This window comes from Ursus maritimus, unplaced genomic scaffold, assembly GCF_017311325.1.
Source record: "Ursus maritimus isolate PB19 unplaced genomic scaffold, ASM1731132v1 scaffold_33, whole genome shotgun sequence".
Taxonomy (NCBI): Eukaryota; Metazoa; Chordata; class Mammalia; order Carnivora; family Ursidae; genus Ursus; species Ursus maritimus.
This window is the reverse complement of record NW_024425897.1, coordinates 6,988,155-7,003,253: the sequence shown is the minus strand read 5'-3', so window position 1 is coordinate 7,003,253 and position 15,099 is coordinate 6,988,155. Positions and strand designations below refer to the sequence as shown.

Below are 15,099 nucleotides of genomic sequence, written 5' to 3'. Positions count from 1 at the left end.
TCTTCTAGAAAACAGGATCACGCTGATGTACTGTTTTACAAGTTTTTTTTTTTTTAAGATTATTTATTTATTTATTAGACAGAGACAGAGACAGCCAGCGAGAGAGGGAACACAGGCAGGGGGAGTGGGAGAGGAAGAAGCAGGCTCCCAGTGGAGGAGCCTGATGTGGGGCTCGATCCCAGAACGCCAGGATCACGCCCTGAGCCGAAGGCAGACGCTTAACCGCTGCGCCACCCAGGCGCCCCTACAAGTTCTTTTTTTCACTTTATTGTATATCCTAAGCCTCTCCATGTCACAGGTACAGATCTATAAATTAGTATATTACTTTGTATTATTTAACCAACTGAATTCTACTTTTTCTCCCTACATGCTTCCCTTATGAAACCGGTAGGAGAAAATCAGGCAAGTTAGAGGGTCAGGAGGGGAGGGTGTGCTGTATGTTTGTTATTCCACTCTGTCCTTGGAATGATTTGGACAAGGGCATTTTTTTTTTTTTGTCCTCATGGTACAGACGAGGATACTGAGGCACAAAGAGGATAAGCAACTTGTCCCAGGGTCACAGTCTGATTAAGGGGCAGAGCCAGGATTTGAACCCGAGTCTTTCTGATTCTAAAGTGCGCATTCTGTCCACACGTTTCCAGCTCAAGGGAGTGGGGTAGGGCAGTCGAGAGGGAGGGCTGTGGGCTCTGGACTCCTACAGACGTGCCCTGGGGCCTCGGCCATCACGGCGATGTGGTGCCAATGCCCCGCACCTGGGTTGTCGGGCGTCTCTGCCGCCCAGTGCCCTCTCCGGCCAATACTTCAGTATATCTTTCCTCGAAAATGTGCCTTCTCCAGCTTTAAGTCTGAGCTGCCCAGGCCGGTGACCTAGATGAACGTGTCCAGTCACGGGTTTGGGAACTGGTTATGCTGGGGTGTGTGGGGGTCTGTTTTGCGAGGGGTGGAAATGAGTGAAATGTCAGCCTGTGATCCGTCAACCCTTGTCGTGGCCCTGCGGTACTCCACTTCCCTTGGGTCAGAGAGCGTTTTGTTTTAGTGATGGGTTACATGGCTTATTTTAATAACGATAGAAACAGCGGCCACCATTTCTTAACCCCTTACCATGTGCTAAGCAATTTATGTGTATTTTCCTCATCTAGTCTCTTAAAAAATCTCAGGGATGGGATTCACTGTTGTCCTATCCCTTTTACAGATGTGAGACTTACAGCTGGGACTGAGAAAGGATGAGTCACTTAGCCAGGGGCATGCAGCTAGGAAGCTCACCATTTCTTAACCCCTTACCATGTGCTAAGCAATTTATGTGTATTTTCCTCATCTAGTCTCAAAAAATCTCAGGGATGGGATTCACTGTTGTCCTATCCCTTTTACAGATGTGAGACTTACAGCTGGGACTGAGAAAGGATGAGTCACTTAGCCAGGGGCACACAGCTAGGAAGCCACAGGGCTGGGATCAGCACCTCGGTGTGGGACCCCAGCTCCATGCTTGTAACCACCAGGCCGCGGCACCCTCTCTCCGTGGCTGTGATGACTGGCCCGTGACTCCTTCTGCTGGTCCAGGCAGTGGCACAAAACACCTAGGCCGGGGGGCCCTTCTGGCCCCTTGAGCTCCCAGGGAATCTCCTCCCTCCTCACCTGGAAGCAGAGATTCCAGTGAGGGGGGCCCTCGTGGTCCCTGAGTCCACCCTCTTTTACTAGGTTTGGGGAAACTGAGGCCCAGTGGGGAAATAGTCCAAGGCAGGCAGGATCAAGGAACCAGCTGGTTGCCTGGCTTTCCAGTGAGGGGGGCCCTCGTGGTCCCTGAGTCCACCCTCTTTTACTAGGTTTGGGGAAACTGAGGCCCAATGGGGAAATAGTCCAAGGCAGGCAGGATCGAGGAACCAGCTGGTTGCCTGGCCCTGGAGTCGCTTCCTCCCTAGGGGGTCCTCCTTTGCACGGGACCCTCATCCCTCCCTCTGCTTCTGTGACAGGTTTCCCGTCGCTTTATGTCACAGCCTGCTCCCCTGCCCTCCCTCCCTTCACCTGTCCAGTCGCCCTCCACGGACAGTCCATGCTCGTCAGCCTGGCGGCCTTGCCCAGCCACGCGCCGCTGGGGCCCTGTCTGTCACATGGGGTCACACCTCTGCTGTGTGTGAAGTGATCCCGGCCACATGAGAGCGTTTGCCATAGCTGACCTACTTCCAGCAGCTGGCAGCGGCGGCGCGGAGCTCCGGCTTCCCCAGCCCGCAGGACGGCGCCTTCAGCCTCCCGGGCAAAGCCAGGCAGAAGCTGCTGAAGCACGGCGTGAACCTGCTGTGAGCCGGGCCGCGCTGCGAAGCTCGCTCCCCCGGGGGCCCTCACAGCTCCACCACCAGCAAAGGGAGCTCTGCCTCCTGAAACAGAAGAGGTCCCTCTGCGTCCTCTTTCTTGGGACATCCCCCTTTTTCAGGAACCGTAAGGATATGTGAGTGTTTGAACTCTTGTAGCCTGGGGTTTGAGCGGACCCAGAGCCTGCGATGAAGGGCTTTATTACACTGGCCATGTCGTACCGAAGAGGGGCAGGGCCTGGCCGTGTGCCTGTCACTCTGCATCCCAGGCACCCGGCATGTCTCGCTGCTCTTCCCATCGGGGCCTTGACTAGTACCGTGAGCATTCGGGTGGGTGTTTTCTCCAGAACCCTGTTGTCCTGAGTCCCGCAGACAGTGTGAGGCGGGGGCTGCACGGGGCGATGGGAGTTGTTTGCAGCTGGACCGGGACTCTCGCACCTCGGGTGGGGGTTCCTCGGAGCGGTCCTCCCAGGAGGTCTGGACACTTGATGCAGGGAGGCGGGCCCCAGTGCCAAAACCACCTTGTTTTGCATTCTTCTGGAACTACGTTCAAAACCAGGAGCCTATTCTTTGGAACACCCATGGGGGGCGGGGGGCAGATCTTGATAACGTGCAAGGGAGCCTGCGGTTTTGAGGTAACCCTGAGCCCCAGGGTGCTGAGACCGGTAACCGGGTGCTCCTTTAGTGCGAGGTGGGCTGTGCAGCTGACCCCCGTTGAGTGAGTGTCCTCAGCTAGGAGGTTCCGAAATGTCTGGGGCAAAAGCAAAACTGTCTCCCAGCGGCGGCTGTGTGAAAGGGAGTGGCCTTCGTGTGTGTTCCTGCCCATGTTACAGGCGACGGTTATGACAGTGGGCTGCGGATCACAATAGGAAATCCTTACCAGAGTCTTAACTGTTTACTGGGAGGACCCGAGATCCCATTTGAAAACTACAATGTTAATAATTTTCCTAACGGTGAACAGGCATCTCATGTTGGTGACCACATCTTTTTCTTGAAACAAGTTACCAAAGGCTAAAAATAAAGCAGCCAAAAATGCTGTTGAGTTGTGAGTAATGCTAACATCTCTAGTGACAAAGTGAAGGTAAGGGTTAAGATATTTGTGTGTGTGTGTGTGTGTGTGTGTGTGTTTGGCATGGACACTGTTCTCTTAGCCTTGTCTGATCAGGTGTGGGCCGGTGAGGAGGGACGCACTCCTGACTGGTGTGTCCACAAGGGTGACGGACTGCGGCCAGCCATCTGGCTTCAGTGTGGCTGGCCCAGCACACAGGCCCAGTTACCTTTCCTCCTCAGGGTCGCTCCCGCCACTGGCTGGCCTAAGAGGACCACCTTCCCAGATGGAAGAGGGTCATACCCTAAGCGAGGGTAAATGCATACTGCCCTCCTGCTCTGCTAAGTTCTCCAAGAAGAAATTCGTTACAAGCCTCTGTGCCACGCCGTCAGGGAATCTTCCCACGACTGACTGACACATCACACGGCCCTTTTCTGTTGTGGGGTTATTTTTAAGCAGCCACACTTTTCCTTTTGCTCACTGGGGCTCCGGAATTCTGAAGTCCCCAGATTTGAGCTCAGTGACATTACAACCTGTCACGTGTTGAAACATGACATAACCCGTTTTCGTCTGCCCACTCCCAGCTCAGCTAACTGCCTGAGTTCAAGGACTCTTCCAAAGCAGGTCTGTTTCACAAGAAAAATCACTTGGCTGTCACTGGGCCCTTTCTTAGATGTCATGCCATCTACAGACATCTTACTGGGTCTGCTTCCAGAAACCTCTCTCCCCATCTGTCTTCTCAGAGCTGCCATTGAGCCTAAAAACACTCTTAAGACAAAATGCCTTTGTTTCTGAGAATCCATGATGCTTCCTCTTTAGACCTTACCCCAAAATGAAGTCTTACCAGTCACCAGAGAACATGAGATCAACACAGCAGAATGCGAAGACCCACACACAATGGTCCTTTCGAAATAATCCGCAAATTCTTCATTACAAATTAGGGACCTATACCTCCTCCCTTGAGCAGGGGGCTGTACTTAGCGATTTGCTTCTAACAAATAGAACGTGGTAAAAACGACAGGATGACTTCTGGGAGCAGGTTACACAGCACGTGGTGGCTTCCATCCCTCTCTTGGTTCGTCTCCTTTGGGAGACGCATTCACACAGCCCATGGATAGCCCCTCTGGTGAGGGTCTCCTGCCCACAGCCATGTGAGGGAGCCTTCTTGCTCCCGCCCCGGTCAAGCCTTCAGATGAGTGCAGCCTAATGAGAAACTGAACCGGGACCGTCAAGCTAAGTTGCTTCTGAATTCCCAGTCTTTCAAAAGCATGTGACATAATAAACGCATGTGCTTCTGAGCCACCGTCTGGGGATCATTTGTCACACAGTGAGAGCTCATTAAGACACCTGTGTACTGATAGCCCATCCACCAAACTAGAGTCCTTACAGCTTTGGCACAGGGGGCCCCTTAGCCAAATGCTAGACGAAGCTGTAGGCTCAGATCCCAGCTACCCGCTTTCCCACCGGGGAAAGCCGGGCTGGACAACAGGAAGATACTGTGAGCATTCCCTCAGCTTTCTTCCTATGGCTTCCAGAGCCTGACATTAATGGCCAGCTCGGTCCCCCCTTCCTCTCCTCTGGGCCCTGCCCTGGTCCCTCTTCTTCCTCCAGCCTCCTAGGTGCCCCCATGCAGGCTGCCCGCCTCTGAAAATGGACAGCCACCCAAATGGCCCGAAGCCCCCAGCCTTCCTGGCCCCACCCTGGCCCGGCCCGCTTGTCTGGGAGGCCCGTGGAGGAGGTGCGTGGGCAGTGAAGCTTTCCCCAGCAGGTTGAGGAAACTCCTCAGGTGGGGCTCGAGGGTGGGCAGCAGCGTGGGGAAAGCTGGGAAGGTCCCTCTGGATGACCATTCCTCAGTCCTAGGAAGCACGTCTTAGAGCTGGGAAGGAATAGCAGGCAGGAGGAAGAGGGGGAGTGGTCAGCCCCCTCACCTTTCTTGTCCAAGAGCTGGGGGGTCGGCCTGGAGAGCGCCCTCCCCTAGTGTGCATTTCCACTGTTCCCGAAGCCTTGAACAGCATTCTGTCACCCCAGCCAGTGCTCTGGACTCTCAGCCGTGGCTGCTTTGGCACATTGCCCACCTGCCCTCAGCCACGGTCCCCCTGCACCAGACCAGAAAAGACAGCTTCATAAAGTCATTTCTGCTGTGAACCTTCTTCTCTCCGCCAAGATGGGACTTTACACATCCTAGTCCTTGTGTATGGAAAAGGACCCCTCCTCCCGAGTCTCATCCATCCGGATTAATTCAGGAAAGCTTGGGTCCGCAAACACGTGCAGGCACACCCCTTCCCTGTGCTTCTCTGGCCCCATTTATTATCTGCAGTGGAGCTCGGCTCCGCGAGCTCAGCAGCAGCCTTGACCGTGACTGGGGTCCAGAGGCCGCTGGAAGCGCAGCACTCAACCCCCCGTCTTCCTGTTCAATTCTGCAGAGGTTCTGGTGGCTGTGAGGACATCACTTCCTGACAGTCCCAGGCCCATATCCTCAAAATTAGCCTCTAGACTCGAGGCTCCCCAGAGCAGGGGCCCTTCTGCTGGAGTGGGCCCTGGGCCCCCAGGGTGGTCCTCCTCCAGGGAGGTGGCATTTGCAGGATGGAACCTGCCCTGCCTTGATTTACAGGTGACACCAGAGTGCCCCCATCACCCTGGACAACATGCGAGCAAGGAACACAGGATGGAGAGGAAGGGAAGGGGTCTGTTTTGGGTCAGTCCATGCCGGTTGTCCGGCATCGACTACTTGCGAACCTCAAGGATCAAGTTCCCTTGGCGCGATTCATAGTGGCATTCAGATTGCTGCCGGGAAAGGGCCTCTTGTCCCTAGCGGGGGCCGTTGAGCCCCATCAAACTGTGTCCCCGCTGGAGAGAAGCATCCAGGCTCACTGGCTCTCGTCACCTTGACAGCAGTAGCCCCTGGAGCCTGGCAGCCGTCACCCGTTCGTCTCTCTCTCAAGTGCTAACCCCACGGTGGTCCTTTCCAAAGCAGCTGACGTGCCCTTCACACCCCCACCAATACTGCTTTCCTAACACCCCACCCCGCAGTGAGTGGGGGCCACATGCTTTGCTCTGTGTGAGTGGTGGCCCCCAAAGGTACCTCCTCGTCCCTGGCACCTGTGTTACCTCAGAAGCTAAAGGTCCTGCTGGCGTGATGAAGAATCTGGACATGCAGAGAATATTCTGGATTACCCCAGTGGCATCACAAGACTGCTTATCAGAGAGGCAGAGGAAGACGATTCACATTGAGAGGAGGTGACGGGGAGGTGGAGACGAGTGACAGGGCCACAAGCCAGGGCCACCAGATGCCTAAGGAGGCGAGGGATGGATTCTGCCCTGGAGCCTCCGGAGGGAGGGCCACTCTGGGGACACACTGACTGGAGGGCAGTGAAGCTGATTGGGGACTTAGGCCTGCAGAGTGTGAGAGAAGCCAGTTCCGTTGTTTCGGGCCACCACACCAAGTCTGTGGCAGCTTGTTACAGCAGCCATGGGAGACTAACGCACCCACCTCGCAAGTGATGCGTGTGTCCTGGCGGTGCCGTAGAGCGCAGAGCCACCGCCACCGCCACCGAGAAGCCCTGTGTGCTTGCAGGGATGCTGGGAATTTATCCTGGGGCAAAGGGCAGCTTTGCAGCAGGGGAATGACTGGATTGGACTCTCACGAGCAAGGTCACTGGCTCCTGAATGGATGAGAAGGAGGGCAACGAGAGGGGGAAGTCCCTGTCCCCCACACCCCCACCCCAACCCCTGGGCCCTCTTGAGGAGACTGGGGAGGGCAGGGTGTATGATCAACACTTGTCAACTGGGCCGAGGAGAAAAAAGATACTCTGGATCTTTTCTCAATGCATTTGTTCAAGTTGGGAAGTTTAAGGTAAAGGCTCTCAGGACTTTGAGACCGAAAAAGGACATTTCCTCTCTGTTGACTTTCAATGTCTGCACCTGAAATGAGCTGTCTTTCTCCTGGGAAGAAAACCCACAGTGCTCGTGAATCCTGCTAGAGCCCAGAGGCCGCTACCTGAGGGCCTGTGTGTGCGTGGCTCCAAGCAGAGTGCCTACGTTTCTCCCACCTGCACTCCCAGGGCAGGGCTGGGGGCCCTGACCACGAGACCCCATGAGGCCGCCTGGGCGGGGGGAGGGGGAGACAAGCAGCCCGCACCTCCCCTGCACGGGTGCAAAGGCACTATGTATGTCTTCCCTCCAACCAGCCTGCAGGGGCTCCTGTGGCAACGACAGCACGTGGGGCCCGGGCTCAGATCACACCTCTCTGACCCACTACTGTGGAAACAGGGCCCAGTGTCTTAGAACCTCAGTGTCTTCTTTGGCATGGAGAGGAAAAGGTAATTATGTAAAGGCGTGGCATATTGTGGGGGCCCCCAGAACATGGGGTTCAGTGCATGTCCCAAGAGGACAAATGGCCTCTCCAGGAGCTCCCTGTGCCAGCCATGGAGGTGAGGACTGAATGTGTGGCTGGAGTTCGGAAGGCTGCCAGACCGCAGGCTTGGTGCCCGGCCTCTAACTCCAGCCCGTCCCTGCAGCTGGCCCCGTGACCTTGTTCACAGCACTGCCGCCCTGAGCCCAGGTTCTTTTGTTACATGCACACAACTGTCTCTGCTTACCCCAGTCTGGGCCCCAAGGACTCACAGGATAATAATATAGGCAGAGGAATTTTCTAGAGTGCACAGAGCTCTCTGTACCCAAGGAAGAAAGCACTCTTGCCTTGGGTCCAGGGTGGCTAATGCGTCAGATGTGGGGAAATGTGGGGAAGGGTAGGTGATCAGAAGTTAGGACCGACATGTGTGCCTGGGAAGGAGGCAGAAAGTAAAACCATCTCTGTGTGCGTTGCCTCCTGCCACCTAACGCTACAATCTGCTGGAGTGTTTCCACTGCCATCTGTCAGCAGCCCGAAAATATATGGCCTTATTCTGTCCTGTTCCCTGTGTTTACATCTGGTTAGCAAGATTTAGCTGGGAGGTAAATCTTAGGGGGAGGCTGCTGGTAGCAGGGCCCGATGTCCTCGCAAACAGCACTTCGCACTGAGCCTTTGCTTCTATTTACATTTAAAAAATATGTATGGAGCACCTCCCATCCACCCACACTGTGACCTACTGTTATCTTATTCGAACCTCACTTTCAGCCTGTGAAGGTAGGCGTTAGGCCCATTTTATAGATGAACCTTAGAGTGGGTCAGGACTTTTTGGTGGCGAGGGAGAGCAAGCAACTCAAATTCGGCTTCAGAATAAAAGGGAGTTTATTGGCTTGTGGAACCGGCAAGTCTGGTGGTAGTGCTGGTTCCAGGCAAAGCTAGATTCAGGACCCTGGTGACCTCCACACGGTGGCACCTGCTTTCCCCTGTGGGTTTCACTCTCTTATTTTCTTTACACTAGATCCCCACCCATACTGCATGAAAAGTAGCTTTTCCTTCTCAACGATCTTAGCCGAAGAACCGGATCACGTCCGCAGCCCTGACCCAATTCGAGTGCCAGGGGTTTGCAAGGCTCTGATGGGTCGGGTCTGGATGGTGAGCCCAGTTCTGCAGCTGGGTCTGGTCAGATCCTAGAAACCCAAGAACTAGGACTGGGGGTGATGCTACATCTTGCAGGAGGCTCAACAGGGGACTGTTGGAGGAGACTGTTACAAAACAGCGGCCATTCACTAGAGACCCAGGTTAGGTGGCCTGGGTGTCACACGGGAACACAGCCCAGACTTTAACCTGGAGCTGGCTGGTTTCAAAGCCTTTGTCACTTGAGTGGGCAGTGACTCTTATCCCCAGCTACACATTAGAATCAGGGCGGGAAATGAGTTAAAACAAATACAGAGATCCGGGCCCCACCCCGTAAACAAAGAAATGAGATGCTTGAGGGACGGGGGTGGGGTGTGGGCATCAGTATTTCTCAGAACACCCCAGGTGACTGCATTGTGCAAAGTCAAGAACCGGCGGATCAGCTCACCTTCCCCTCCCCAGCTACATGCTGTAGGCCACTCAACGTGACAAGTGTAACCCAGACGCCAGACGATCTGGGCAAATGCGGGAGGATAATGAGCAGGTGCCTGGGAGCCCTGGTACGTGACCTTGTGCGGTCTGGGCTCGAAGGTGGCGCCGGCTCTGTCGGGATGGAAGCAGGGCTTTCCCTCTGAAGCGGGCGGGCACGCTGGCTCCCCTTTCTCACCTTGAGGATCCTTAGCTGTAGCGTGTAAATTATTTTAGCAATTGCCTAGTTGCCAACGCACACTTCAGGAGAGCGAGAAACATCTCAGCCCCGGGCAAGTGGTGCTCCTCCCTTCCGCTCGCTGAGGGAGCCCAGCCAGGACTGCGGCTGGAAGCGAGCTTGCTGGGAAAACACTGGGCAGCTCCGGTGCTCCTGGGGCTCCAGGCCACCCACATCACCTACCTCTCTTTAAAAGGAAAAATTTCAAAAGGTAGCTGCTGAGGGACCCGCTTCTTCCCTGTAGTGAGGCCGTGGGAAGGAGCTGCTGGTTCCCCTGGCCACCTCCACCACTGATCAGATGCGTTGGTCTGCCTCTTCCTTACCCGCCCCGCCTCCTCCCCTGTCCCTCTGCACCTGCTCAGAACCACTGTGGCAGGAAGGGGACCCTCCCTGCTGCCCTATAGAGTGGAGCACAGCGAGGCTCCCAGGGGCTCCGTGACTTGCCCAAGGTTGGGTGGAGCCAGCTCCTGGCACGGAATCCTGAGTCCCCCCCACTTCCTAAAGCAACGGTCCTTGTTCTCCGTCCCATGCGCCCCTTAGAGCTCCTTAACGTTCCACAGATCTGCTGTTAGCCCCCGCCCGTTATTTGAGAACCGCGTGCCTGCCTCACTCACCATATACACCAGCGCTTGCAGGGCCCACCCGTCTCTGCAACAAACTCCCAGCAGCTCCCGCCAAGTGCCCTCTTTTCTCCAAAAGACCACTTCCGCAGTTCACTCTGGTTTTCAGCAAGGTCCTTTATTTATCTCCTGTTCCCCCAGCACGGCACATGAGCTCAGGTAGCCGGGTACCCGTGCGGGCTGTGGGCTTTGTAAACGGAGAGCAGTCAGTAGGTAGAGAAATCATGCACCTCGGTGATTCTTCGACACGATACTTAATGAGTAGAAAGATTTCAGGTGTGTTGGAAACTGCTGCCCTGTCCTGCATTCTGCTCACGGAAAAAGATCGGTGTAGAGATTTTACTCAAGTGGAGACAGGTTTTCCTTGCTCACTTGCCAGTAACTGCCTAGGGCATCTCAGGTCATGGTCCCTTCGCACGGCCGCTCCTCCCGGAAGCTGCTGGTTTCCGTTCCGACGGAACACGGGACCTGTACGTGTGACCAGATGCACCCCGCACCGCTCCGTGCCTTTATACGTTGGCCACTGCCTGTAATACAGGATTCAAAAAAGGCTTCTCTAGGACGGCTGGAGGCTACTCTTGCACACCTCAGGTCACAGGAGAATGTTTCTAGAATTTGTGCCTCCAGCCAGCCACATCCTTCACAGGAGACCAAAAAGCCAGCTCCGCCGCTGTGGGTCTTTTGGGTTTGTAGGTCTTCCCAAAGGCCTCGCTCACACACCCCCTGGCTTAGGTCGCCGTCCCCCGGGATGCACCCCTGCGCAATGGCAAAGATGTGGGGCCGACCCCTCCACCATCTCGGGAGCCCAGCACTTGAACATTTATGTACAGACGAAGAAATGGAAAATCATAGGCAACAGAACTCCAAAGCAAAACAGACACTTTTTTGGTCAGATCGACGATTCCAGCTTTGCCAAAGGACGGTGTTGCCAGAATGTCACCTGGTGAGCTCGCGGTCTCACCCCACCACAGCTCCTATCAGCCAACCTGCTGGTCTGAACGTTCATCACCGTGGACTCAAAGCATCTGCACGGGGAATGTTCCTGGCCCGGTTTGGCAGTAGGGCTTCTGTCGGCAGTGAGGTAAGTGGATCACACGTTCGGCAGCTGATCCGTGGGAGCCCCGACTTGGCTCTCGAGGACACCAGTCTCAGCTTGGAAGGAAAGCAATGTTTACACGGGAGCCTCCAGTCCCACCAGCCGGATGCTCCCCGCCATTGGGGACCTGACGGGGTTTGGGAGCGAGGGGAGCGACGGTGACAAGTCCGCTCAGGCCCGGCTGTGCGCGCTGCCCCGGACCGGGTCCACCCAGCCCGTGAAGCCGGCCGGGTGTGGGGGCTGCAGACTCCCCCCCTGCCCTGGGGTGGCTGAAGGGTCCCCTGTGTGACCATGACGGCAACAGAGGCCAAGGTCTCTAGCTCTCCGGTTTGCAGTTTTTTTGTTCTGTGTCGTTTGTTTTTCTTTTAAGATGACCACAAGGAGTTTTTACGTGATTACATTCAGACAGATAACCCCTTGCTTACTCTATTCCAGAGCACTGAAAAAAACCAGGTACGCAACATGACACAGACGACAGTCACACCAAGGGCACGGAGGCCCCTGGTCACAGAGCAAAGGAACGCACTATTAGGCAGAAAAGAATCGCAGAAGCAAATGACTGGAAGGGGAAGAAAAGAAAACTCTAAGGAGATACAAGCTGAGAATTGCCCATTTACAATAACCAAAGGAAAGAGGGACCCCACGTGATCTCAAAACCCCAAATAAGAACTTTCTGGTGAGGCAGGTTTCAGAGCATGGAATCACAGCACGGGCGGGGGGCTGGACTGTACCCCAGTCTGCCCAGGTTGACCCGCAGCCACTGTCGCCGACTCCAGCACGGGAAATGGGTCTCATCGTCCCGGAGCAAAGATGAAATCCAGGGCCTGTCGTTCGGCTGCTGCCACATTGGGATGCCACAAATCCACCATGAAAACCACCCGTGGGCCATCCTCCGCTGAACCTGGGAGGGGGAGGGGCGCGAAAGAGGAGAGGTTCGAACCATCCCGGAGCCAGGACCCATGCAATGCTGGACCCCACACAGTTAGCTTTCAGGCAGGGACCCCTCCTGTCCCTTGGCATGGATCAGAAGATCTCCTCCTCTCTGAAGAAGAATGTTATCAGGCTTCATAAGGTTCTGGGCGGAGCGTATGAAAGGAGAGGGGCAGAGGGAAGCAGGGATGAGTAAGTGGTAGGCGGAGCACAGAGGGTTTTTAGGGCGGTGAAGCTCTTCCGTATGATCCTTTCAGGGCGGGTCTGTGTCACTATACGTTTGTCAAAACCCACAGAACGAACAGCTGCAAGGGTGAACCCTCATGGAGACTACAGAGTTTCATTAATAATGACGTGTCAATACTGGCTCGTCGCTTCTAACAGACGTACCACCCTAAAGAAAGATGGTAACAAAAGGGGAAACTGTATGCGGGGTGGGTGGTATACACTTTCCACTCGATTTTTCTGGAAACCTAACTGTGCTAAAAAAGAAAGTCTATAACTTAAAAAAAAAAAAAAAAGGCACCACTCACCTTCGTGGAATGCAGTGTGCAGGAAAGAGTCATCGAAGAGGAGGCAGCGTCCTTCTGCCCAACACTGGGGCTCTCCCCCCACCACCAGCTCGCAGCCACTTGGAGTTTTGAGACCTTAGGGGGAAACGCAGAGAAAAGAGAATGAAGGCAGATGGGTTGGGGGCTGGCCTGTTTTGGTGTGAATTCTCAACTTCTGAAGCGTCCGACCTTCTGCCTCACCCCTCGGAGCCCTGTGTGGGGTGGGGGTGGGGTGCTTCGACAGAGCAAATACAGGCTGTGGACCCCGACTGTCACGGAGCTCCCTGGAAATGCGCATTTTTCCATTGGTTTCATCTGTTCTGGGTCATGGGCTATTTAGCCAAGGCGTGCACTGCACTTCTGAGACTCCTGAAGCCCATCTGTGGGAGCCCCCCTCCACCCCCTGTTAATCGAGGAAGGCCAGGTTCAGAACCCGCCTGGCCCAATAACTCTGTTTATTATAGCCCACTCTCCAGGGCTGTTTTGCTTGAAATGGAACCGTGACCTCCTCTTTGGGTTCCAAGCTTGAAATACATGTTGGGGCCTGAGGATGGCATGTTCTTAGTCTAAGCTCCTCCGGCTTCCCTCTGGGACACTGGAGGTCACCCCTAAGGCCGTGCCTGAGCTCCGCAGGGAAAGAGGCCTACACCTGCGTAAGGAGCCCTACGCTGACGACGGCAGGCAGCTGGTGCCAAGCTCGGGTGCTTCACCGCGGAAGGCGGGCCTGGCCGAAATGCTGTCATGCAGCCACTTTCACCTCCCCGTCTCCCGCCCCAGGATCTGAGGACACACCCGGCCCCTGTCCCTGCCTGGACGTCTGTAAATGAAGACACCACCACAGCCGTCGGGCAGATTCCCGATGGGCTGGGTGGGCCCGACGGCTCTCAGGAAGGACGCATCGGGAGTAAGCAGGACCCTGGCAGAGGGGGTGCGATCGGGGTTGGTCTTGTCCTTCTTCAGGGACTACTGGTAAAGCCATGACGCAGGACCAGGTGGCACTGCACCCCCTCCCCCCAACCGACTCCTTAGGACAAACACGAAACAGAGTTCTCGCTAACAGGCATTTTAATGCACCCCTTGAATGGGAAACAGACAGCTCCAGCACGTGTGCAGGAGGAATTCACAGAGGCCGCACGGCGGAGTGGCAAGGACAGAGGACCTGGGGGTGCCGCAGGGCTCTGGGCCAGTCACTTCACCTCTCTGAGCCTGTAAAGGGGGTACAGTAGCGTACTTACCGTCAGGGCTATGTGACCACTGTCCTTGCCACCGAGAACATACGGACTGCCCGAGTGCGGGTCTGGGCTAAACCAGCACTTTTCAGACATCCCTTCACCCCCTCTCCAGATGGAGCGGCTGAGATTCAGGGAAGAGACGGGACCTGCCAGAGGTCTGCTATTTGGTCCTGGTGGGCACCTGAGGTTTGAATCCAAACCCGTCTGGCTCTGCAGAACTGGCTCTTTTGACACCGGACATGTCAGTAGCCGTGGTATGAAAGTGGCTGTCCACTCTTGTAGCTAATGTTTCTGCTCTCAAGAGGACATCTCACTGAATCAGGCGAGAAGGGCCGTTCTGACTCTGGAAGTGTGATCTCTCATCCCCCACTACTGGTAACAACCTGGTGGGGGGGGGGTAGGGCTGCGATGGGCCTGGAGGAAGAGAGCCCTTGCTGACTGGTAGAGGTGGACGAGGCCGTTAGGACTTGGTGGTTCTCTGCGGGGACCCTCCACCCCAGGGCTTCAGAAAGCAGCTCTCCTTTCTCTGTGCCACTAAATGATTCATCACCATGCACCACGGCATAACAGAAAAATGGTCTGGCCTGCTGGCTTGACAGCCCCCTGCTTACTTTCTTCTGCCTTCCCCTTCACTGTGCCCCGGCCTTCCAGCGGCCCCCCCTTCCTGCCTACTCCCCATGAACCAGCTTAGTTGGCAGAAATGATCAATACTCTCCCAGAGAGAGCGTTCAGGTGGGTCTTGGGGATGGAGAGGGGCCCATCCTCTGGCTGAGGGCTTGCTCCTTGTCCCCACCAACCACTCAACGAGGCAGGTCAAGGGTGCAGAAAGGGCTCCGGGCGCCAGTGGCCCCCACTTCAGGAGGCTGGAGGCTGGCACTCGGTGGGGGGGGGGCAAGGCGAACACAAGCTGCTCTGCCAGTTCCGCCCAGCTCCACGGCCTGGAAACCCAACCAGGTGCACGTGAAAGGCAATGACAGTCTGATTGTGCTTCTTGAGCAAGAATTTGCTGAATACGCTCGTGCGCTTTCATCTACCCTTTCCTGGGGGTTGGCCATGTGGAAGGACATCTGCCTCCCCAGTCAATCTGCCTCGAGCGTCGGAGGTCGCTTACTGGAGGTCTGCGGCCGTGCG

At 55.6% G+C, this 15,099-nt stretch overlaps 1 protein-coding gene across 1 annotated transcript in view; it reads right to left on the bottom strand.

Annotated features, from left to right (window-relative positions):
• Nucleotides 1-10,256: 10,256 nt before the first annotated feature.
• The window catches only part of ASPHD2 (aspartate beta-hydroxylase domain containing 2), an 8,956-nt gene continuing 4,113 nt past the window's right edge, over nt 10,257-15,099 (bottom strand). The window contains 2 exon segments of the mRNA XM_008686685.2: nt 10,257-12,156; nt 12,719-12,832. Coding sequence (XP_008684907.1) covers nt 12,047-12,156; nt 12,719-12,832 — 224 coding nt within the window. The 3' untranslated portion in view covers nt 10,257-12,046.